The following is a 25,986-nucleotide window of genomic DNA, read 5'->3' as shown; positions in this document are numbered from 1 at the left end:
TTTATATGGGCAGCCGCTAGCGCATAAATTGAAGCTGTTGTTGGCAATTTATTTTTCAAAAAATGTCCCCATCGTCCTCAATAATGCAAAGTAAAAAGGCATGTTTAGAATTTTGTTGTAACTTTGTTGACAAATGTTGTATTTCCAACCATCAAACAATATTTTGCTTATCTGTAATAGGTCTCCTCTTCGTTTTTGCGGTGTTCGACCTTCCATAGTTTTGCAACCCGTGGTTGGCAAAAATGCAGTTTGCCAAACGTCTATATATGGTAGCAGACCAGTAAATAAACTTCCATAGACCCCAATGGTAAATGCTCCCACTTCAAAAATTCGGGAAAAATACTCACAACTCTCCAAGGTGTTCGAGCCATACAACAAATTATAGCTTGTTTCATCATCTTTCATTTTCTTTTCAATTTTCTGGGGGTCAACTCATGACTTTTAGGAGAAATGTCCATCTAAAGATGATCACCCCTCAAAATAGTCCTGAAGCCAATCGCCATTTTGAAAAACGATGCCTACACTCCATTGCAAAATAGAGCGCTTTTAGGGTCCAAATTACATCAAAATTACACAGAACTGCAAGCTCTCAGTTCTGTGCACGGCTTCCACCCATATTTTTTACAATCCCTTAAGTTCATGGCCCACAGCATGCTCAAATACCGAAGATTTTGAGGGCATGCAAATCGTGATTTGGCCGGCGCAGGCAATTTAGGACCGATTTACTGGTCTGCACCCATATGTGCACTGAAGTTGTTGGCCGGAGAAATAACATACCGCCCTCTGTTGAACATATTGTGTGCAATCACAAAAGTAGTTCCACACCTGGAGACGCGCAAACAATTCATATCTATCCACTATTTGCATAATTAATTGCAACGAAATTTAAATCAGATCCATATCTCCTCAATTTCATTAATTTCAATAACAAGTTTCAAATAAACACCAGTGAAATCTCTTAAATGACAAAAATGCTCAAATTTGTCGTACTTTTCTTAAAAATAGGATGTTTGGCAGCACTTTTTAACCATGTGGTGGATGCGCACACCTGTTTGTGTTGTCGTGAAGAGGCCTTGACTACGAGGATAATCGACCACCGAGCGTGGCTAATAATTGTTTAGGGCGAATCGTACTGCGTGTGCTAAGAAGTGGAACGGGCTTAGTCGTCTGCGGTTGGGTACCATAGAGATTTGTGCACACAGTCTTACTCGTGCACTTTAAGTCGGAAAAAGTTGATGCATTTTCAGCCTAATTTTAGACTGCAGAAGTGAATTAACCACCAGAATGTCTTCCCAGGACGTGATTAAGAGCACAGCCAAGAAATTGTAAGTGTTGCTTACTTTTTCACGATTCTTCATACTGTCATACACGTCATACGTTCATGTTCGTGTACTGTATTGTAACATGTGTAATGTTATTGTCAACAAATCCGAAGCAGGTCCCCAGCCAGCACACTGACGTCGGCCCGACGTCGTGTTCAGTCGGGGATCAGTCGGCAAAGTCGGTAAATGGTCGCGGTCGGCCAAAAGCAGTCGCACGGAAGTCGTACCAACGTCCCTGAAACGGACGTTGGGCTCTTACCGTCTTGCCGACGTTGGTGGGAATGCAGTTCATCGACATGCCAAAAAGAAAACGGTCAGCCGACGTCGGCTGTCGTTCTTCTGGCCGACGTCATATTATTCAGATTCCCGCCGACGTCGGCGGGATGATTTATAGCCAACACGTTCAATCAATTACGTCGGACTGTAGTCCCGGCACAGTCTAGGCTACAGCCAACGTCGGGTTGTTACCGTTTTGCGTTTTGACGTTGGTGGGAAAACGGCTAACGAGTTGCAAATGCGACGGCTGTTTCCTGTACCATGCATTTATCGTCTGGGGGCCTATGAAACAGTAGTTATGCACACTAAAAATCAAGTCACGCAACCCAAGATTTATCGACTTGTACATACAACGGACAAGATGGCAAACGGTCGAGTTGGCAAATGGTCGAGTTGACTCCAAAGAGAGGTTCAGTTGGTCAACGGACGAGTTGGTTCAACGGTCAGGTTGGTACGACGGTCGAGTTGTTTCGAGTCGAGTTGGCAAACGGTCAAGGTTGACTGTAATCCGTTTATTTTCAGTGAAAGAAATACTGTAAACATCCAAAATATTAAATTTTTATGCTGTAGCTGTTGTTAGTGTTATGTCAGTCGATAAAAGTCCAAAAATTTGAAATGTTTTTTATGCGGTTTTTTTTCTGGCAATGCTGCTACACTACAGTTGAAAATGGACCACTAAGCGCTGGTTCTAATTTTGCCGAAAATTTCGAAATTTTCAAAAGGCCAAATTTCCAGCCAAAGAGTGATTTCTTGTCAAAACCTCATATATTTCAAAACTTCGTGGTGTGCACTGGAGCGTATAAATTGTACAACAATAGGCCGTGCACAACGTCCCACACAAGAGGTCCTACTAAAATGCGTCAACAACCGTCAACAAGCGTCAACAAATTTTGTATACAAAATGCACCAGGGATTAGATGTTACCCGGAGGCAAGTTGAGGCCATCTTGTTGCTTAACCCGTCAGCCGTGCCTGTGCACAAAAAACAGCCAGTGCGTGCTATCACGGCCTCCGGCGCAAACTGGTTAACACTGACTGGCTTGACTTGAAATACAAAAACAACAAAACAAAATTCAGAGGGCCTAGCAGGATCTATCTGAAAGGGGAAATGACATTGAAGTGAATTAGGAGAAAAAAGTTTTCACGCCATCTGCAAGGTCTTAATTTGGCAGGGCAGTGTATTAGTTTTGACAGCTTTTCATAATTATTCTTCACGTACCTCAGTCCAGAGTTCCTGTTTTTATCCATTTTCATTGCTGCTTTTAGATGTCCACTATTGTCCACTTGGCCTTGACTTTTGTGAATCACAAACGATGTGTCGACAAGCAGCACTTTTCTTATGAATGATGTTGTCATGAAGGTGTTGTTTTATGCTGCAAAGAACATCTGTCCTGTCCTGCCTGGCCTTGCGGTGTTTTCCGATGGCGTTATATTTCTCATGTGCACAAGGTCAACCTCTTGTTTCCACAAATACCGAGCGAAAAACTTGAGCAGATTAAGTTTCCACCTGAACATCACTACTTGTAAACATGATGCAAAGAGATCTTACCCCAGGTATTGGGTATATTGATGCCACAGAGTTTTGAACGTTTTAGTCATCACAAGTCCATCAAAAATCAATCACAACTCATCAAGTCCCAAGTGATCTGCGTTTCCGTTGTATAGGCCGGTCTCTGGTCAGACCAAAGGTCATGCAGCTTTTTTTTTTTTTTCAAGCTTGGATTGTACAGACAAGATGGGGTACTATTTTGCTTTTTTGGGTGTCCTCATGTACATTGGTGTCCTCCATAATTTGCCTTGGTGCTTTCGATCATTTGCCTTGGTGCAATTTCCCATTCCTTGGTGCTCTTTGGTAAAAAAAAATTGAGGAGGTGCGGAAATAGAGGGCGCTGTGGAGCTACCGCGGAATATTTTGGGGAAAAAAAGATTAACGCGCATTATTTTTTTGGCCAAATGTGAGGATTGTGAAAGTTCAACCAGTAAAAAGGTGCTGACTCCAGATTTCATAGGAGTCTAAATTTCATGTGACACTGGAAAAGTGTTTAAGACCAGCCAGCCATGTCTTTATCAACCGTTTAAAATCGGCCACATGACAGGCTCTAGACCAATGGGAATGGGTAAACTGTCTTAAGTATTTACGTGTATGAATACTTATATTCAAATAAACCACAATGGGAATTTTCAACTAAACCCCAAATGAAAACGGATTGGGTGCTTTATAATAATAATTTTAATCTTGAACAAAGAAATTGACTGGAGCGGGGCTTGAACCTGCGACCTCCGGATTGCCATTCCCATGCTCTACCAACTGAGCAATCCAGCCCTATGTTGGTGGTTCCCATTATATGTCAAAAACTACTGGGCACATCTTGCTCAAATTCCAACTGATCAGTACAGAAAGTCCTTAGCAATCCAGCCATATATTTTTTTTGGGCCAAAAACAGTGATAATGTGTACAAAATTGTGCAATTTATGACAAATACTACTCAAAAAAAGTTGCACTTTTGTATACCTGCAAGGTGAGTGTCAACCACAACTTGCATGTATTCAAACGTGCAACTTTTTTCGGTATTATTTGTCATAAATTGCATAAATTTGTACACATTATCACTGTTTTTGGACAATAAAGAGTATGGCTGGATTGCTAAGGAATTTATGTACTGATTAGTCGTTATTTGAGCGGGAGGTGCTCCTTAGTTTTTGAGTTAGACAAAAAAGTATTGGAGGGGGGGGGGCTTTCTTTTTTGGTTGAGTGTAATATACAATTTAAGAAGACAATAAAGTGAAAATGAGTTTTAGAAACAGATATTGTTTTTATTCTTAAACCCTTGATGAATTCGAAAATATTTCACTTTTTTTTTCAAACGGATACATGTTTTGGAAACAATTATTTTAAAATGTAAACTGAGAAATAAGTAAAATAATCTGCATCTCATCATATTTATGCAATAAATTCTGACCAGGGACGCAAATTGCGCCTGTGTTACTATAGAAACCCTTCCTTTTGAGTTAGTAGTGGCATTTTCTCCGGTTCAGTTGTAATTGAAGCGTGCTTCACTACAACAGCAAATCAATCAAAGTCGAGTTCCCACCAAACAAATTGAAAAGCCTGTATAAATTGCACTTGAACGTACTTCATGGCAATATGTCGTGCATGGAGAAAAATGTCACATCTGCTCCATTCACATGTTGAAAGCTTTGGTCTAGGCCTACAGGTATTTTTTTTTTTATGTGGTACTGAAAGCAAAATGTACCTGTGATTTTCTAAAACGGATAATTGTGTAGCCCCTTACTTGTATGTGTTTCAAGAGTACTTTACATGCTAAAAGCACATTGCTTCAATCCCTCGGTATGTTTAAACACTGAGCTGGAAGAGTTAATTTCCAAAACATTTATCGGTTTGTAAAAAGTGCCAGGATTATTTTGCTGAAAATTTTGATTTTTTCGAAAAAGGCAAGATACTCACCATTACTTTTTTATATGACCAAACGCCACAAATACTGATTCGCAAGAGTCATTTCAACAGTATTTGTACACTATTTGTTAATGCAAACTCATATTTTTCAACACTCCAGGGTGGGCCCTGGAGGCTATTTAAAAACAAAATATTCCCAAATAAATACTCGAATGCCAAGAAAATCTTCAAATAAACAGTTGAACTCTTCAAAATATTTGTGGTATGACAATGTTTAAATGCAATGTTTTCAGTGCAATATTAAAAACAATTTTTCTTACACAATACTGTTCAAACTGTGTACATGTACAGTATGTACATACTATTTTCCATATTGAGTTAAACATAAATCATACAAATCTTTGGCTCGGCTTTGGAAAAAAAACTAAAACGGAATTTTTACCACTATTTAGTAGTATTTTTGTAATGAAAAACATATCTTTTTCAAATACAGTATTTGGTTTTGCCTTTCGCCAACATATTTGAACACTATGAACACTGTAAGTCTGTATACTCAGTGTTGTCCCAAGTGATTACGAAAAAAAAAATTATAATTTACATCAGTGCAAATTAGATCTTACTTTTTCAAATACAAACTAAATTTTTCCATGGAAAATTGTAATGACGTAACTTGTCTGTCCTTGCCTACTTTTTCCAGGCATTTCTTGTTTTTGTACTTCTGTCTGTATTTTGTCTGTTGATGTCAAATAAGTAAACAATTCAATACAAAAACAGGTACTGATGGAAAGTATTAAATACGTACTGAATATTTTTGGATGCAGGAAATACTACATGGAGGTCAAACGAATGGAGGATGCGTTTGATTTGTCCGGACCCGATAAACCCCAACGGCACTATCCAACACTCAAACCGGTAAGTAATATTTTGTCATAATTCATTAATGATGCGCATTTATCAGGAAGAACAAATTGTTTGGAGGTCGAATCTCTTTCAATTTTGAAGAACGCTTTCAGAGACTGATGCTTGGTTGCCACGGTAACTCTATCCACCTTTTTTTCTATAAAGATGTTTTGTCATGAAGCTTAACAGAAATGACAGCGTGGGTTTTTCCTTAATGCGATTTGGGTATTGTTCCTACTCCACCCACATGCATTAGTAGAGTTGTGTATCATGTTGATTTTGGATCGTAGGCAAATTTAAATACTCAATTTTTCAGTGCAGCTATTGGCCTTGCAATTTTTTTTTTTCTGGATAAATTTTGACTGTTTTTCTGTAAAAAAAAGAAGATTTGCTAACTGTGGACAAATTGACAATGGTTTGCCAATTCACGTCAGTGTTTAATATTTGGAGTGCTGTGGTTTTCCTTCATTTCTGGAGTTTTTGCAACCATAAGGGCAGAGATAGTTGTTTGGAACAGCCGTTTGCACCCAAAATGGCAGCATTCTAAGTTGTATACTTCCGAGAGACTGATGTGGTCGAAGGAATATTTTATAGGCCCGATGATGAGGGGCAACATTAATTCGATCATCAAAACAACTTTGATCTTCTCTACAAATCACAGTATAAATACCCATAGTATAATCTTTCCTGAAGCTGAGATGGTTGAAAAAGTATTTTATAGGCCCGATGATGTAGAGGGTTAACAATAATCTAAATCAATTTTGATCTTTGTTAACAAATTAATGCCAAAATGCCTGTAATTTATTAATATTTCCTGTTTCTATGGATTTTATCATCAACAGCGGCCCACCCTGTTGTATGATGGACTGCACGACAGAGCGCTGAAGCACTATTTTCGAAACGCCGAGGTTAAAAAACACCTGGCGCAGATGAAGCCAAGGACAAGCCAGTCGGAACGGGAATCAAAAGTCAGGTGGGACTGGTTTTTTATTTTTTTATTTTTTTTTTATCTCCTATTTATACAAAATGAATGAGTACAATTGAAGATCGTAATCGAGCCTCATATTGTATAAAGCCCCTCACAGCTCACAACAAAGTAGCAACACTTAACTCTTTGAAGTTTGAAGTGAGTTTTCCCTTAGATTGTCCAAATTTAGTGGTTTGGAGAGGTACATACCATTGGTTACGGTGTTCAACTCGTGTGGCGTGGTACATGGGTTCGAATCCTGACGGGGAACATGGTGCTTGTGCGCTTGGGCAAGGCACTTTAGTACGATTGCCTCTCTCCACCCAGGTGTAGTAAATGGGTACCTGGTAGGAAGAAATTCCTTCAATGCTTGAGCACCGTAATGGCAGCCGTGCTGAAGCCAGGGTAATATTGGACTGCCAGGAGCGTTACTTCGTGACAGACATGAGCATTATACAAGAATTAGCCAATGTTATTATTATTAAAACATAGCTAGAGGCGTGTTTAAAAAAAACATGAAGTAAATCTGTTGAACAAAATCGTTGGAAATATATAATTTTTTCACTTGTTTTGACTTTTTATTACAAATGTATTTATGAATGGGAATAAGTATGTGCTTGGCTGGTATTAAGCAAGTACGTTTAAAACTGGCTAGGGCCTGGGCTAAGCATAATCCGCATCCAGGCCCCAAGCCGGTTTTAAATGTACTTGTTTAAAATCGGCTAAGCACATATTTATTCCTTTATTCATAAGTTATTTCACTGAGCAGAGATCCCTGTTGCTCAAATTTCATTTGAGTATTGGTCATACAATTTGTAATTTAATCCACTAGTTTCTAATATGATTCTAAATTTTTTTTTTTTTTATTTTTTTTTGTAGGAGAGATGTCGACCGCTACATGGATAAATCCCATTTCACAGTGAGTTAAAGAAACAAATCCAGTTTCTTAAGCTTTTTAAAACATTCTAAAATGTAAAGTACAAACTTTATAAAAAGAGAAAGATTTGTTCAGCAGTAATTTGTGTTAACTCTTCAGCAGTAATTTGTGTTAACTCAAACAGACTTTCATCAAGTGTTTATTGTGGTTTTATTTTATTTTTATTTTTTTGCAGAGCCCTTACACCAATCTTGTCAGAGCAACGCCACCCCCAAAGAAAAGGTAATATTTTACTGATTTTTTTGATTGGTTGTTTGCAAGTATTTCATTTCTTGAAGAAAAAAACCCTGGATTTTATGCTCATTTTTGTAGTGACAGAACACATATTTAGAAAGTTGACCAGGATCAAAGGTAATATACAAAACTCACTTTTGCTGTACTTTTCAAAAATGGATGGATTTGAGGAATAATATTTTATAGCAAATATTGTTGTACTGACCTGTTTAAAGTTTTGTGTTCAAAGATGCTAGATAAACCAAGGAAAATCTGCTGTTCTTGTAGTTTTGTTCCCTGACCCTGCTTCAGACAAAAACGAAACAATTTATAGACATTGGAGAATTGTCAGGTCAGGGAACCATACTAGCTGGCTTGCACCCGTTCAGGGATGTGTAACCGATTGCAAACAAACTGTGAACTAACCAAATTAGGTAAATTGGGGTCAGTAAAAAAAAAAAAATTCAAAGTTGGAAATTGATACAAAAAATCCACTTTTCCTTGAAAATGACAGCACACCAAGTGCCATGATTTCACGGGATGCTTGAGACTATTATTAACTTACAGTCAAGTAAAGCATTTCATAATAATTTGGTAGTTTTGTTTTTTGATGTTTGCAAATATGTTGTATATTAAGCCAAAAAAAAAATAAGTCGGTCTCTGGTCAGCGCGCGCGTTGATTTTAATCATGCGCGTCAACCTTTTTTTTTCTTCAAATTGTCCGCGGTAGCTACAGCAGCGCCCTCTATTGCCGCATCTCCTCAAATGTTTGTACCAAGGAATGGGGAAATTGCACCAAGGCAAATGATGGAGGGCACCAAGGCAAATTATGGTGGTCCCCAATGTATATGAGGACACAACAAAAGCAAAATAGTACCCACCTTGTCTGTACAATCCAAGCTTCAAAAAAAAAAAATGCATCGCCGCATCAATTCCAGAACTTTGGTCTGACCAGAGACTGAATATTTTTTTTTTTGGCCTTACCTTTAATTTTTGTTTTAATATTCATCATTATCTTGACAGGAGAAGCAATTTCCGAGGAGGCCCTCTATTGCTGAGATCTCGCCATGGTCCGCAGCTGTCCAGAGGAGAGACGGAGAGATTGGTCAACGCGGCTACCAAACTTTTAGTTGCTACGGTAAGTTATAGACCTTATGCATACCAATGTCAAGGCCGTAAACTTGTGGGCCCTACTCACACATACTGGAATCTGTATCCTTGTGGAGTCATTTCAATTCATGTGTACTAAAGTTTTCGAGTTTGAAAGTCTACTTTGAAAATGCTCCTATTTTAAACATAACTAATTTCCTGGGCTGAAATTTGGACGTAATATCCCTTACAATAAAATACTTCCATTTGTGACAAATCAACACGCCTTGGAAATTCCTAGTTTTTGAGTAAAGTTCATATATCTATTTCGTGATAACCTTGTGGAGACGTATTCACCTATAAAAATTGCGCTGTGGAGACGTATTCAATCTTTTGTTCCCTATTGTGCACATGTCTCCACAGGGTACCGTGTACCAGATCACACGTATGCTTATGAAAAGGTGATCCTCAACCCATGTATTCAAAAACTCACATTCTAGAAACATTTCAGAACTTGTCATGTGTGACTGTAGCTGGCGAGAAGGGATACATAAAAACCAAAAAAATCTTGTCATCTTGCCCATTCTATAAAATTTCAAATATTTAAAAAAAAGTCCTAGATCACTCTCTGTTTAAAAGAAAAAACCTTTCAGATTCAGACAACATTCGTTGCTTTTCTTAAATCTTCTGCTTGATTTCGTTTTTGTTTAGGAAACTATTCCAATAGACCAGCAAAGGAATGGACGGCGACATTCAGGAAAGGTATGGTTAGAATTGCAGACATTTATATTAAACATAAAAATTGCAATCGCTTTACAGGCCCAGCTAACTATACCGTAAAATTCCAGTTAACGATTTCAGCTGATAGCAAGGATTTTCAGCTTGTGCGCATCTCCATTAACTGTAAAGATTCTTTGTTGTGGCATGGGTGGCACTGTGTGTAAAGCGCTCGCCTCTCAACGCTGTGGCCCAGGTTTCATTTCCCAGCTCAGGTCATATTTGAGTAGAGTTATTCATTGTTTCTTCTACTGGGCCACAAGGGTTTTTCTCTGGGTACTCCAGTTTTCCTCCATCCTCAAAAATCAACACTTTATTTTTAGCTGTGCTCTGTGGGAAGGCATGGATCATATGGCAGCAGCCTAAGGCACCTTTACATGCCTTTAGCTTGACCACTTTGTAGCTGCATCCTTTGCTGCGAGTAAGGACGATACCTCCCCCCCCCCCCAACCTCCCAAGTTTGTTTCTGTTTGTTTATTTATTGTCCATCCCCTGGTATTGTGACTTGGACTATAATTGACTTATGATCACCTTGGGACTGGACTTGTGATCCATCCCAAGCCGTTGCGACCAGTCACAAGTTATCTTCAATGAAACCTATGTGACTGACTTAGAGTCTATTGACTAAATTTGTACATTTTTTCCCCCAGAATTTCAGAGTGGACAGCGGAGTAGGGTCCAGCCTCCCCATGATCGACAACGGCTACGAGGATTACGGCCACCGGCCGTCGCGGCCCGAGAGGCCCAAGTCTACCTACGGCCATCGCCCGACCCGCCCAAAGTCATCATACGGAGAACGCCCTCGGCCCAAATCAGCGATGGAGGCACGGCCCAAATCGGCTGCAAAGAGTTCTCCCAGCACGGCGCGCTACGGTTACGACTCAATGGGCAGAAAAATTAAACTTCATTTAGAGGTAAAAGTGCAAGTCAAAAGTTTGCGAAGATTTCCTGAAATTGTAATTGTAAATCGTTGGCTTGTTCTTTGTTAATTTGGTCATCATTCATTTGGCAATCTCTAGTTAACTGTTTGCTGTCCTAAATTCTCCTGGTTAGAGCTCCATGGGTTGATTCATGCAACGGCAGTATTGTAACAATGTTTGTCGTGTTTGATTTCTTTATAGCAACCGAGACATTACGAGGCCTCGGAGTCGGACCAAGACCCAGACGACTACGATGACGATGAGTTTGAGGGTTCCATGGACAACAGCATGAACATCCTGGTTCCCGTCAAGGGCTCGGGCAAGAACCAATCTCCGGAATGGCTCAAGTAAGAAATCATATTCATATCCAATCAAATCCTGCCTTCATTTCATTTGCCAATAGAATTTATGAGTAGCCTCTTGTTGCTGATCTGTTTTATGGCTAATAATTCAAGCTATGGTGTGTCCTCGGGCAAGCCACTTTACCCGCACTGGATCTCTTTGTTACCATTCTTGTGGTCTTGACTACAACACTAAGGAAGAATACGTGTACATCACGCAAGCCATCACTAGGTGTCAGGTCCGTTATTTTGATAGTTAAACTGCAGACCTTGATGAAGGATCTGACTCTGCATTTAATTTTGTAAACATTAACCCTAACCCACCTCACTCCTCCAAAATCCTCCTGGCGGTTTTGGAGGATTCTAGAGGATTGAGGATGAATGGTGATTGAATCAAATGAGGATTCTGGAGGATTGAGGATGAATGGTGATTGAAGCACATGAGGATTTTGGAGGATTGAGGATGAATGGTGATTGAAGCACAAGAGGATTTTGGAGGATTGAGGATGAATGCATTTTGAGGCAGGACTGTCTGATGATTTTGAAGGATTTGGCGTTGGTTATCCTTCATTTAAACACGAGTGCAAAGTTTTGGGATGAGGATTTTGGAGGATTGAGGATGCATGCATTTTGAGGCAGGACTGTCTGACAATTTTGAAAATTGAGGCGGAGTTGCAAAATTTTGGAGGATTGAGGATGGTTGTAAGCAACAAGGGCCTAGGGGGTTAGGGTTAAGCAAATATCTTAAGAAATTAAAACAAAATTATCTGATTGCAGCATTCAGATGTCCAAGGTGGACATGAACAACCACAATGACTACGAAGTCGACGATGAAGAAGAAGAAGAAGAGGAGGACGAGCGAGGCGATACCGTCAGCCAGGGGGATGACATCCTGCACAGCATCGACAACACCACCCAGACGGGCAGAGAGATGAGCTGTCAAACGGTGGAGGATAAAGACAACACGAAGGACACGCAGACGCGCAGAGCCAACACGGAGGAGAGCATGACCGACCCTTACCAGGTATGGATGTGGGGGTTCTCATGCATGTACAATTTTTTGGGGCGGTATTCATTCAAGATTATTAGTTGCCTGTTGTGTGTGGCATAGTAATCTGTTTGTTTGGCCAGTTACAGACAGTCAAACAATCAATTGTGTTCCCTTGCCATGCCTTTTACACAGGCTAGTCACCAACCGTCGCATCATATTTTTCTGTAGGCACTGTGACCAGGCCCAGATTATCCAATGGGCACGTCACAGTGCCTAAGACTTACGAAAAAATTTGAGGGCCCATGAAAATACCGCAATGTGCCATAAAACACATACACCCACACCAACACATTTATCTTTGTAAGCCCAGCAATCGTGGACCCCGTGTTGTCCCTAATCCTCATTCCTTTGTTTGTAATTTTTAGCAACCGCTCTCTCATTGGTTTGTACACGAATTTCAATCGTGGACTATCAGTCAATCGTGGACCCTTTGTGACCTAACCCTTTTGTCCCTAGTCCACAATTGCCAGCGTTTACGTACTCCCAAGCACATACAAGAAAAGTTTTAGCCTCTCTCTAGCTATCAGTCTCCTACAATCAAAGCATAGCTACATCAGGTTTCATACCAATCACAGCCAGTCAATCCTGCTTTCTGAAGGCAGGGAGCACTCAACTGTCAAAAACAGTCACTAGATTTATTTTGACTGCTGGGCTGGCCTTCTTGGAATTGCCAGCTAGATAGGGAAGGGTCAGGACCATTAGAAATGAACGGCGTATGAGGTACTCTTTCGTTGCAGCACCATGAGTGCCTATCTTTAGGTGGATATGGACTTAATAGAAATACTCATTATTATATTTAAACATTTGAAAAAAAATATTCAAAATTCATAAATTTTCCCAAATGTTTAAAAATGAGCCCTCCTTATGAATATTCATTTAATCTGCCTCCCAGTGCTGGAATCAAAAATATCTTCAAACCTAAAAAACCTACTTTATTAGTAAACGGTAAACCTCGCATCGGGCCTGGAAGTTACACTAAACATTCAACCAATTACAACGAGATTTTTTCGTTCCTACTTACCAGGCCGACATGGCAATCCAGACAGCCCCGCCCCCCATCACATTAGGCACCCAGACCGTGGTCCCCCCGCCAGAGGTCTCCACCCAGACGGTCCCTCCTCAGCCCACTATCAGCACCCAGACCTACCCGGAGGTGTACTGCCAGACCACGCCCATCATGAACATGGAGACGCAGACGGAGGTCCATCAGCCGGAGGTGGCTTGTCAAGTGGAGCCGCCAAATGAGATGGGTGTACAGGTATGTTAATTCCGTCCTCACAAAAATGTCAACATGGTTAATCTTCTCCTCGCCAAGTGTTCTTTCAGCAAAACGAAAACAATTCACATAGGGATGTGTTTGAACTGTTATCATTTTGCCGAAAGAACACCACCTTTTTTTGTGATTTGTGGGCAGCACTTTAAAATGGTGGTTGTGTTTAAAATTCTGTAACTTGAAAAGTGTGTGAATGACTTGGATGATTCTTGTACTAAAAGAAAGCTTATTAATTGGGCTTTCATACCTAGATTTTGAAAGTGCCACATGCAGAACTTAATTAATAAAATGGTCCGGCCATTTGGGTTTCCTTTTTTTTTTTACTCGCCCTGTAGAAGTTTGTCCCAAAGAAATCTTCAGGGTTCCCACAATCGTGGACAATCTTAAGAAAATCCTGGACTTCCAAGCTATATCATTGAAAGCAATGGACAAATCATGGAAAAATCATGAAGTCATGGAAGATTGAGTTTCCAAGGAACAAATCATGGAAAAACCAGTGGAATCCTGCTCTGTACTTGTTGCTTGTTCAGTGCACCATTGTAACACTTTTGCCGTGCTCAGTGATCTTGTGTCAAACAGGAACACTGAATGTGAGTGTCGTCCCTCATTGCCTCAGTGTGATGACTTTCCTGCAGTGTGTTGTAAATAGGCTCCTATTGAAGTAATTGGCAATTGAAGTAAAGTGTCTTGCCCAAGAACACAAACACCATGTTCCCTGTCAGGGTTCCACCTGAGTCGGATATTAAGTAACCTTTGGATTGTGGGGCTCCATAAATCAAAATCAGATGTGATTTTATACCATCTTTGTTTTTTTTTCCTAATCTAGGTCGACCCTCCACCCCCACCCCCGTCCCCGCCCCCTCCTCCGGAGCCCGAACCCGAACCAGAGGAAGACTATGAGTTCCTGAAGCATGGTCCCCGACTCAAGTCCGGCAAGCGGACCATCTACGAGCTGTCCATCCACACGGGGAACCGGCTGGGGGCGAGTACCAGGGCCGACGTCCATGTCACGCTCTACGGAGAGAAAGGCAACACGGGGAAGATTAAGCTCAAGCAGTCGAAGGACACAAAGGATGGCAAAAAGGTCAAGTTCCAGAAGGGTCAGGTGAGGTCAAAGGTCAACTTTCTTTGATTTTTTAACAGACCGGCCATTAGCAACATAATTTTTGATAAGCTCCTTATCTCGGTTTTCAGAGCTTGCATGAACAAAAACTTGTGAATTTCCTGTGACTTTATTCTTTCAAGCTCTCGGTCACGAATGGGTTATTCAGTTCTTATAAAAAACAAAAGACCAAAAGATTCCAATTTAATTTTAATTTTAGGTTTTGCCATTCACCAATGAATATTCTGCTGAATATGTTGATTAAATTTTATTTCATGTCTCTGAACATTCTAAGAAATGTTTTAAGACTTAAGGATATGTTTTTTTTTTCCCAAAAAAGTAAAACCAGACATATTTGCTGGCTGACTTCAAGCTCTATGATCTAGGGCCTACATACTTTTTCTTAAATAATAAGATTGTTTTTCTTTTAAATCAAAACTTCACTGGTCACCAGATTTGAGGTTTATGATCAATTTACAAAGCTTTTTTTTCTATAATAAATTTCTGTGTACAGATCGATGTCTTCAAAGTGGAGTCTTATTATGTCGGCAAAATAGAGTGCATCTGCATTGGCCATGACAAAACAGAACTTGGTAAGTTGTTGGCTATAATTTCATTTTTGAGGCAACCTACTCCTAAATAAAGATACACAGATTGTTATTTATAACTATAGCTTAAATGTCACATCTCTTAAATGTCATATAGCACCATTGTTCCTTCCACCAAACACTCAACTACTGTCTTTCTTGCTCTTTCAGGTTGCGGGTGGTTCCTCGACAAAGTCTTGATCCGTGAGTACGGAGACGACGTCACCTATGAGTTTCTGTGCGAGCGATGGCTGTCGGCCCAGGATGAGGACGGACAGACGGTTAGGACAATACCAGTGACCAATATCATCATGGGTGAGTAGAGCCGTCAGCAGATTTGGTACTTTTTGGCCCTTTAATGACCAAACTTGTAATCGTTCATGAAATGCTCATGTCAGCAAGCATCTAGATGTGACAGCTCTCTCAAGCCATGCAAGACGTGATAATAACATCTCTCCTCCCCTAAAAAGAGTTTCATAACTATTTGATTTGATTTTTTTTTAATTTTAGGGTTTTGTGAGTGTCACTGGGTGATTACGTCATGAAAAGTGTTAATAATGAAAAAAAAAAATTCAAAAAAAGTAATCATCTTGGACCACACTTTGAATGACTCTGTGAGCATTTCAGATTTCAATTGACACATTTAATAAGAGTTTAATAATAATAATTTGGGAGGCTAGTCATCCTTACTGGCAGCTGAGAAGCTGAATTGCGAAGGATGCGACTACAACCTGATTGAGCCGCTGGCATGTAAAGGTGCCTCTGGCAGCCAGCCACATCGACCAATATGACCACGGAGCACAGCCTAAGATAAAAAGTGTTTGATTTTTCCCGAGGGGGGAAAACCGGAGGGCCCGGAAAAAAACCCTTGTGGCACAGGAGAGAACCAACACACAACTGTACTTGCGTATGGTCCGAACCAGGAATCGGACCAGGGCCACAGTGGTGAGAGGCAAGCGTCTTACGCACAAGCCTCCCATGCCACCCTTAATAAGCTAAAACTTTTTTCTTTTTTTTTAAACCAGATGTGTCTTCCAGTTCCCAGTCGGAAGCCGACCACAGTGACTATGCAGAGAAGAGCCCCGACAGCAGCACCTACACGGACACCGACCTGCGCCTGCACCAGGTGACGGCCTCAGACGGTCACTTCGTCCCTACCGGTCCCCAACCCCGGAGACCCCCTAGCCGTCACACTGACCGCTCTGATCACTCGGACGCCAGTTCCCGTGTCAGGAGAAAGCACAAGCGAAAGAAGAGCAGCAAGAAGGGGAAAGGCAAAGGGAAGTCCCGTAGGAAGCCCCGGACACCGGTGACAACGACGGGTACCGACGACACAGACTCTGACACGGAATCGGATTCCGAGCGGTCTTCCCGGAGTGATTCCGATAGTGGCGATGACGACAATGGCAGTGATAGCGGAAGTGGCTCCAGTGGATCAGGAAGCTCTTCCGGAAGTGGAAGTGGATCCGGAAGCAGCTCGGGAAGCGACAGCTCGTCCGACGATCGCAAGGCCGACGGGGAGAGCAAAAGCGGCTCCATCGGAAGCGGGCGGTACAGGGATCGTAGCGGCAAAGCGCCAAAGGAGGAAAACACTGTGCATTTCCCGAATGAGGACACTGATGCTGCGCCATCTGAAAAGGATAACAGGACAGCACGTGATGTTGACAGTAGTCATGAAGAAGATGGTGATGATAGATCGTCGCGCGGAAGTGTCTCCCAATCAGACAGTGTATCCAAGAAATCTGTGACAAGTGAAAAGACTGAAACAAAAGATGTGCCAAAACCAAAGGGACCGAGTGACGAGGGTTCAACCAAACCAGAAGACAAGGATAATTCAGATTACATGACTGGCTTCAAGGTAATGTTTCATTGTAGTGTTCACTGAACATTTTTCACATCGTAAAATTTCTAAACATGCAAACACAAGACAAGGAGTTGTGTCCGAAAATTGTACTGTAAGTTTATTGATGTACATACATGTACATCATGCGTGCTGCCCAGATTGTGAACACAAATTTTTTCGGCCTATTTTCAATTTTTTTTTTTCGTAGGCCAGTTTCATCTCTGCTTTGATAATTACAAGCTTTTCCCTATCTAACCCTGACACTTTTCCCCATCTCATCAGGCTGCGCTGAAGATGAAAGAGCATCAGCATGAGCAAGAGGAGGCGGCCAGGCTAGCCGATGAGGAGAAGCAGAGACAGGAGGAGGAATCCTTACTGGACGGACCATCCGTCCACCAGTGCTGCAAGAAGGGGGATCTCGACAGGGTCAGAAAGCTGGTACAGCACAATGCTGAACTCATTAAGTAAGTCCTTGTCAATGTCAACTCTAACAATGGACCAGCGGCCAATTTCACGAAACGGTTCTGTTCAAACAAATTTGTTGTGCAGCTGCGCGATAAACTTGCGATAGATTTCACAAAACTTGGCTTAGCTGCGCAATGTTTTGAATTTAATCTTAAACATCTTTGACGAGGGTAATAACAGCATTTTCGACTGATGTTTGTGTACAATTTTTGTTTGGTCACATTTTTGTCAGGCAAGGACTTGGCTGGTGTGGTATTGGATTGTGATAGTCCATGGTTTACCGCGGGGAAGACATAATTTTCAACAATAAATATGGGGATGGGATTTCTCCCCTGCCTGCCCCCATTTCTTCTTCTGATGCAACATTTCAATTTTGGATAGCGGCACAGTGTCCGTAAACCCTAAGATTCTGTGATTTTTTTTTCGCAATAAATAAAATCAGACTGATCATGTGTATAGCAATCTGATAAAAGGCTTGGGGAAGCAAATTTGAGTGTTTTTTTATTTGCACTGTTTTGCTTCATTTGAAAATATTAACGCCTAACAATTTAATTTATCAGTTCCTCATTCATGGAGTTAATTTTTCATTCCCCCTCCCTCCCCCCCCCCCCCCCCCCACCCACCACAGCACACCGGACGAGAGAGGCTGGACGCCCCTCCACATCGCCTCGGCCAACGGCCGGCTAGCCCTTGTCAAGTACCTGGCAGCCAATGACGTCAACATCAACGACCTAACGCCGACTGGCTACACAGCAATGCACATGGCTGCAATGAACGGACACGTGGCCGTGGTCAAGGTGCTAACCGCTATGGGGATGACTGTAGACTGCCGCACAGTGGACGAGCAGACGCCGCTACACATGGCTGCTATGAGGTAGGTTTGGGGAGTTTCGAAACCTTTCCAGGTAATTAGCAGCAGACCTTTGGCCCAGGTCTGGTCTAAAATGACTAAGAGTTGGCAAAAACAGACTGGGCCAGGGCTGGCATGCCAAAGCTAGCTAATGCTATTCCACAGCTAGCTAGCCCAAGTCCAGCTTTTACCTGCCCTCGACCAGGCCAATTATCCTGGTCTGGGGTCGAGCCAGAGCTGGCAAACAGGTGGTTGCAAAATATGTTAAGTATGATTTTTAAAAAACTAGGGTTTGAAATTCCTTCGAAAGTTGGCGGTAGATATCGGGATTGTTGGCACATTTTGCTGCCACCAGAATTGCACAGCGTGATTTTCCTGAACAACTTCTGCTGAGCGTGTGATCTTGATGGTTGGTTAACACAGCTGTCTATCCGTACACAGTAAATTCATTTGTAATCATTCAAAAGTAATCATTGAACCAGGTGTCAAATTCCTCACCTGTTTCAAAATGACATTCGTTGTACCCCATATTACACGAGTCTTTCAACTTTGAAGTTTAGAGTAGTGCCAGCATTGGCACAGCATTAAGAGCTGGCTACAGCTAGCTTGAGATACCCACTTTTAGTGGATGGTGCGGATGACGTTAGGCCCAAAAAAAAAGTCTCCGGTTTCTGGTATGGAGCTTGCCCAAAAAGTGGTGCGGCGACGCGGCTTTTTTTTTTTTTTTCACCTGATTTTTTTGCTTTAAATGTCGGCTGATGACTGCAAATGGTGCCCGACTAAACTTAGTGCAAATATATGGGAGTCCAGAGAGGCCACATAAAGCTTATTCTCGACCATAACCCAATCTAAAAACACGTTAAAATTGTGCAGCAGCAGGATTCCAGTCAAACCAGTGAGTTTGGCGGTTTGAGACATCATCTTTCATTGAAAAAAAAACTTTTTCATTTTGCCGACGCGCATGGCTACGGCATGGCCTTAGGTTTTCTCAACTTCAATTTTAAACAAGTGATTATGATGTGGAAATTTATGGCACGTACACATTTAGTTATTACTGAAGTATAATTGTTTGCTTGATTTTTCTTATTCCAGTGGTCATCTTGAATGCACCAAGTGGTTAGTGGCCAATAACGCGCCCCTGGACGTCATCGACAACATGGGGCGCACGGCGTACGACCTGGCGGAGGAGTACCAGCACAACGAGGTCGTGACCTTCCTGACATCATGTCAACGGGAACTGAAAAGACAGGACAGCTCCCTGGCCATGCTAAGAAGCAGGTGAGAGTGTTGCAAACTTGCGATAAATTTTCTAATTTTTTTAAAGGCCTGGTTAAAGGCATGGGATCATTTGCATCTATCCCTAAAGTAACCTAGCGAATTATTTTCAAAAAGCTTACTTGGATTGAAGAGCGTACTGGTACAGAACACCCCGTGAAATTATTCCGTCTGGCTTGCTGTCATTTAGAAGAAATCAAGAAATGTAGGTGACTTCCAACAGTCTGTCAGTTGACTGACTTTTGGAATAAAAAGTTTTAATTCACGGAATAGTGTTTTGTGATCAAAAGGTTGTGCATGTGTTTTCACTTTTTTCTCGAAAAAGTGTAGTATCCACTGAGCTGAAACTTCAACAGGAAAAGTTTTGTAAGGTTTTTCTTTGGATTTTGAGTAGTGTTATTTATTGGAAACAAACAAAATGCATGAACAGCAAATGATCCTATGATCCTGTCAAGTTAATTTGTATTGAGAGGACTGATAATGATACTGTGAAACACCTTCCAAGAGTTTCTGTGCTTCTTTCAAACTCTATCAATGGCGGCAGAAAATCTTTGAAAATGGTAAATGAGCAAAGGGAAAAAAAACTGGGAAGGGGGGGTGGGGTGGGTGAGATGCCCCCTTGTCCCCCCCCCCCCCCCCCCCCCCTTCTACTGGTTATGAACTTGTTACAAATAAGCTGAATAATTGCCCTAAATGTAGTTTGAATGAAAGTGTGGCAGCTTTTGGCGATCATCAGCTAAATAAAAAAAAACCTTAAAATGAACTCCAGCTTCAAGCAGTTCCAAGCATGTTGATAACTTTTCAAATACGAACATCATAACAAAATTATCAACCGATTTGTACTAGGGCTCGAAACCTAACACAAAGTTAACTTAGACTGAAGTTGTAAATACAAAAAAAAATAAGAAAAAATATACATTTTGGAAAAGTCCTCTAAAGATATAGACAAACCAACCTCCCAACCAAAAAAAACTCCTCTAATTTGTGGTGTCCACAGATCCCCCAGCATGGGTTCTCAGAATCGGCGTTCCCTCTCGGCCTCAGATAGCGAGAAAGACACGGACAAGGTACGCCTACACCTTGTTGAATTCAAAGGGTGAAATTAGACCCCCAAAAGCCCGGAAGTAGTTCTCCTTTTTCTGAGACTGTGCTGACTGAGTATTGAGTAGGGCTGTGAGTGTTCTAACACTGTACTGACAAAATGTTAATATGCATACACCTACAAAAAAGACTCCCTAGCATGATTTATTAGGAACCATACCTATCCTGGCATATTCCAGTACCATATGGGAAACTGTACACACATATTTCTGACTGAGTTTCTGGAGGTGTGCCAACCCAATGTAAAAGACAGTCAGTTTAGGGGTACTGTACCCATCCTGACAGATTCCACCAAAAGATGTCGTTGAGGTTTGATGGGTTGAGTTCTGTTAGGGTTAATGTTGTCCAAGTCTGCTTGTGCACACATTCTTGGACATTTTCAGAACTCTCTCTGTCAAATGCTCAATTTTCTACCCTAATTTTACCATAAGCTGTCGCGTTCCTTCCGGTTAAATTTCTTCTTTATAGTTCAGTATTCAGCATGGACTCAGAAAAAGATTCAACTACAATACCAGAAATTAAAAACAAAGAAAAGTGCCTAAACAAAATCGATTGTGAGCCATCACATGGAAAACTTCAAATTCCTGCACTGTCTCAGAATTCAGTAATGGAACAAAATATATAGCTGACTTTTGTTTTTTGAACAAAAATGGTCGGACAGTGTTAGATGTCTGGCCATAATTTCACCCTTTGAGAACCCACTAACAGGCGTCCAACTACATATACCATCCTTTCATTAGTAAGCTACTAGCTTTTCCCCTCCATAATTCATTAATCCACCTTTAGTTTCCGTTCGTTCATTCCATTGTAGTGCAGAAATGTGAATCTTTAGTTTTTAGGCTTGCTTGAAGTGCATGTTACAAAACCTCTGACTGCTTCTTTTCTACAGCGGAAGTTTTAATGTCTGTTGTAATGGTGTGGTTCAACATAATTTGCTTGCTAACAAAAAAAAAAGATGATCTCCACAGCGTATCAAATAACTTGTCGTGACACAGCACGTTATTGTGCGCGATTGATGTGAAAAATATCATTGCTCTATACACAAACAATTTCCAAGCTAAAAAATTATAATTCGCCACGACAAAAGGAGTCTTAAAGAGCTCCTTCAAGAACACAGTCCCCCTTAAAGGGAATATACAACATTTGCAATCATCGAAAAATAAAACTACCAAGTTTTTTACGAAATACCTTACTAGGATGTTGGTAAATGACAGTCTAAAGCATCCTGTAAAATTATGGCACCTGGTGTCAAGTCGTTTTCAAGAGAATGGTATTTTTATATACATTTCCAACGGTGGTCAGCCGACCACCGTTGGAAAAACCTAACTATTTTTCAACTACTGCTCCAAATTTACAATTTTTTTCCGTCCAAATTTTGTTTGCTATCATTGGTTCCATGTTCATGAACGGGTGCAGGCCAGCTAGACTGATTCCCTTACCTTACAATTTTCCGACATCTATAAATTGATCCATTTTATCTTTAGTGGAGTCAGGGAACCAGACTACTTAAACATTTTTGCTTTTTCTTGGTTTTTCAAGCATTTTCGAACACAAAACTTCAAACCTGTCAGTTAAACAATATTTGATCTATTATACTAACGCCTCAAATAGTTCATTTCTGAAAATTACAGCAAAAGCCAATGATGTACATTCCCTTTAAAAATACATCACATTAAAAATAAACATGTTGTCAACATTTCACTCACATAATGGCCGTATTGTATCAAATCAGTACCGCACGCAGCATCTAGAATTTAACAGGTTCGCAAACAGTTTCGTTACATTTGGTTTTTTTTTTATTCAAGTGAAGTGAATGGGTTCTGAAATGTATCATGCATGCGTGTTTCATGGTCGGCAACTTGTGATTCTTTGAATTCTGCATTATCATTGATGTGTTTTTTATTTTCCATTTGTGTATGGTCCATGGTATCATGTCCACGGAATTCATTGTTTTGAAGAGTTCAAAGTTTACAGGCAATTTAGATTAAAAAACACACCCATTTCCACTTAAAATTGCTTATTTTTGGATCTTTATTTTCTTTTATTAAAAGCCTAAAAAAAATATGTGTTTATGGTAACTCAATCCACCTGGCTTTTTTAGGCTTAGTTGCCAGCCTTAAACTTTCTATTGCCACATTTGGCAAACAACTTTAAAATACAGTATGTTTTGAAAATATATAAAGTCTTCCCTAGACGCATTTTTGTGTGTGTTTTATTGGTTAATTATGCAGTTAAACAAGTTAATTCTACAGAATGCTGATATAAAGGAAGCATAAAAGACTAACAGAGAAACATAAAAAATGTTATATTTTCCTTCCTACCTACCTGAATAATGTTTAGGGCATTTTACCGTAAACACCCAACTTTTTTGGCCTAATCTTTAAACTCAATATTGCACATGCTAATGTTTTGCTAAGTATTATTTAAACATTCTAGATTAAGGTGATATATCTAACTCTAATAACTTTATAACATGCACCCTTTCATGAAGTAGCATAACATGAAAAAACACACATTGTTTGGACATTTTTCAATCGCCACAGCATATTCATCCTAGGGAAACATTATTGTTTTTAAGGCTCCATGATATGTTTATATGCGGATGGCTTTTTGGGGGATATAAGAATATATTGCACGAGCTGTAACAATATTTTTCGACTCGTGCAATATTGTTATAGCAAGTGCAATATACTCTTGTATCCCCCGCAAAAAAAAGCCATCCAATGTTGTTATTATTTTTATATCAGGCTGACTTGATCCGCAAGAAATAAATTTCAGGACACTAAAATGATAAGGCATTTTTTCCATATGAATTTTATCTTCCAGGACGGCCAACAAGCATCTGATGAAGAAGACAAGCTGGACAGTGTTGCAGCAAAACACAAAGAAGAACAGAAACATGCAGTCCTGGTGAGTAAACTTCTTTTTTTATTGCTTTACGCTCATGATGGCCCCAGTAATGGCAGACACATACATGTATTAACTCCATGGCGGTTTTACTTCCCCCATTACTGGCCATTTTCAAACTAGAAAGTATAAACAAATATAAACTGAATGTCACAGTTGCCATGGCATTTTCATTAATGGCTAATATGAAAACCAATTTTTTAAACATATAAAAGAATAAAACCAGTAAATTTCAGCAGTGAAATTTGTCAGAAATTTTCCTGATTTCAGGATTTTGTTTCAGGATTTTTGTTTTTTACAAGATTTCAGGATTTCTCAAAAAATCCCTCTTGAAATATGGAATTCCAACAGGTTTTACAATAAAAGGCGCTTTTACCAATAAAAGTTTTATAGAACCAAAAAACATGGTTTTAAAAAGGGGTTTAAGCATTTAGTCAAATACAACATTGTAGATCCTATTTTGCTCTGGGCCCTCAGACTTTTTCGTGGATTTTTACATTTTCACTAATCTCACCAGCGACTTTTGAATGGATTTGAAACCTTAGAGGAATCTTGTCCCTGAGGCCAAAAAAAAAAATAAGTGGGTCTCTGGTCAGCGCGCGCTTCGATTTTAATCATGCGCGTCGATCTTTTTTTTTTTTCCAAAATGTTCCGCGGTAGCTCCAACAGCGCCCTCTGCACCTCCTCAATTTTACCAAAGAGCACCAAGGAATGGGAAATTGCACCAAGGCAAATGATCGAAAGCACCAAGACAAATTATGGAGGACACCAATGAACATGAGGACACCAAAAAAGCAAAATAGTACCCCACCTTGTCTGTACAATCCAAGCTTGAAGAAAAAAGAAGAAAAAAGCACCCAAAAAAAAAAAAAGCCGCGTGGCCGCGTGAATTCCGGAACTTTGGTCTGACCAGAGACCAAATTTTTTTTTTTTGACCTTATCTCAAAAATAAACACATATAACTTCACTTTCAGGGTTGGCTTATCATAGAGCAAATTCAGTCATTAATTTCTGCCTTTTTTGGACAATTTTCAGGAGAGGAAGAAATCCTTCAAGGACCAACAGGAGCGCATGAACAGCTCTGGGAAGAGTTTCCTGGACAGCATCCGGGCCGAGTATTCGGATGACGAAGCGCAGCAATAGGGCTGATTGAACCAGCTCCCCCCAAAAAATTCCAGATTTTATTCAAACTTCCAAGAGGCTGAAAAAAGGGTATTAAGTAAATTTAATCGCTTAAGCCTATTTTGTTTTAAATAAATAATGTTTAATTTACTTTTCATCAATCAGGTTCATTGTTATTGACTGCAAATGTTCTCAGTTTATTTGTTTCTATGTATCTTTACTTCCTTGGTTCATTGTACAGATAGGGCCTTTTTTATCATAGTTTCGAAAATCTACAAATTTTCATTTTAGAATTCAGCAGTTTTGTATGAAATAGGTAAAACAAAACTGCTTTTCTGTCTGAAATACTTTTCTCTGTCAAAAAAACATTCCACTGAATCTGATTTTAAGACCGATTTTAAGTAATTGTCATCTTTGCTTTTTTTTTAAAGGCTCAAATTTGGTTTATTTTAGAATAAATATAATTTTAATACTTGAGATAGCAAGAAAAGTGAAACGATTTCTATGCATTGCACAAAATCATAGTGTGATCTTAGCTTAAAGGACTGAAAACATCATGGGAATTGTTTTTTATTGTAGTTGAATATCGGAAGTTGAAGTAGAATATTTTGGATATAATAAAGGATGTTAATTCCAGAAGTAAGGTGATTTTTATTTTAAGATTTTAAAATACGCCATCATACAAGATATGAACTGCATCTTTGCAAGATTTTACTCAAGATAAAGTCAACTTGATCATGCTATAGGACCTAGCTGTGTTAAAGGGAATATACATCATTTGCTTTTGCTGTAATTTTCATAAATGGATGGAATTGGGGGGTTGGAAATATATAGCAAATATAGTTACACTGACTTTTTTGAGGTTTTGTGTTTGAAAATGCTATAAAAACCAAGAAAAACGATCATTTTCCTGTAGTCTGGTTCCCTGACTCCATATAAGAAGAAACAGAGCCTTTAACATACATTGGGGAATTGTAAGGTCAGGGAACCAGTCTAGCTGGCTCGTACCCGTTCATAGGTTTGTAATCGATTGCAAACAAGTGTGATGGTCAATTGGGGCCAGTATTTGAAAAAAAGCCAGTTGTTTCCAACGCTGATCGGCCGATCAGCGTTGGAAATTGATACAAAAATACCACTTTTCTTGAAAATGACAGTATACCAGGTGCCATGATTTTACAGGATGCTTTACACTGTCATTCACTAACAGTCCAGCAAGGTATTTCAAAATGATTTGGTAGTTTTATTTTTTGATGT

At 40.1% G+C, this 25,986-nt stretch overlaps 1 protein-coding gene across 2 annotated transcripts; it reads left to right on the top strand.

The window, feature by feature from the left end:
- The first annotated feature begins 1,074 nt into the window (after positions 1-1,074).
- Positions 1,075-24,773, top strand: LOC119734803. 2 transcript variants are annotated; one of them, XM_038208369.1, is made up of 21 exons: positions 1,075-1,325; positions 5,834-5,924; positions 6,755-6,885; positions 7,759-7,798; positions 7,992-8,038; positions 9,053-9,167; positions 9,830-9,880; positions 10,546-10,809; positions 11,017-11,162; positions 11,934-12,180; positions 13,232-13,465; positions 14,307-14,585; positions 15,097-15,175; positions 15,341-15,484; positions 16,195-17,027; positions 17,295-17,476; positions 18,106-18,351; positions 19,420-19,605; positions 20,600-20,669; positions 23,530-23,613; positions 24,646-24,773. In XM_038208369.1, exons 1-21 carry the CDS (start codon positions 1,285-1,287, stop codon positions 24,751-24,753), a joined length of 3,618 nt encoding a protein of 1,205 aa, XP_038064297.1. In that variant the 5' UTR covers positions 1,075-1,284; the 3' UTR covers positions 24,754-24,773. The 2 variants fall into 2 exon arrangements, with proteins under 2 accessions (XP_038064297.1, XP_038064298.1); XM_038208370.1 differs by lacking the exon at positions 20,600-20,669.
- The last annotated feature ends 1,213 nt before the right edge of the window (positions 24,774-25,986 follow it).

This window comes from Patiria miniata, unplaced genomic scaffold, assembly GCF_015706575.1.
Source record: "Patiria miniata isolate m_02_andy unplaced genomic scaffold, ASM1570657v1 HiC_scaffold_28, whole genome shotgun sequence".
In the NCBI taxonomy this organism is placed as follows: domain Eukaryota; kingdom Metazoa; phylum Echinodermata; class Asteroidea; order Valvatida; family Asterinidae; genus Patiria; species Patiria miniata.
This window is presented reverse-complemented; position numbering and strand designations above follow the sequence as displayed.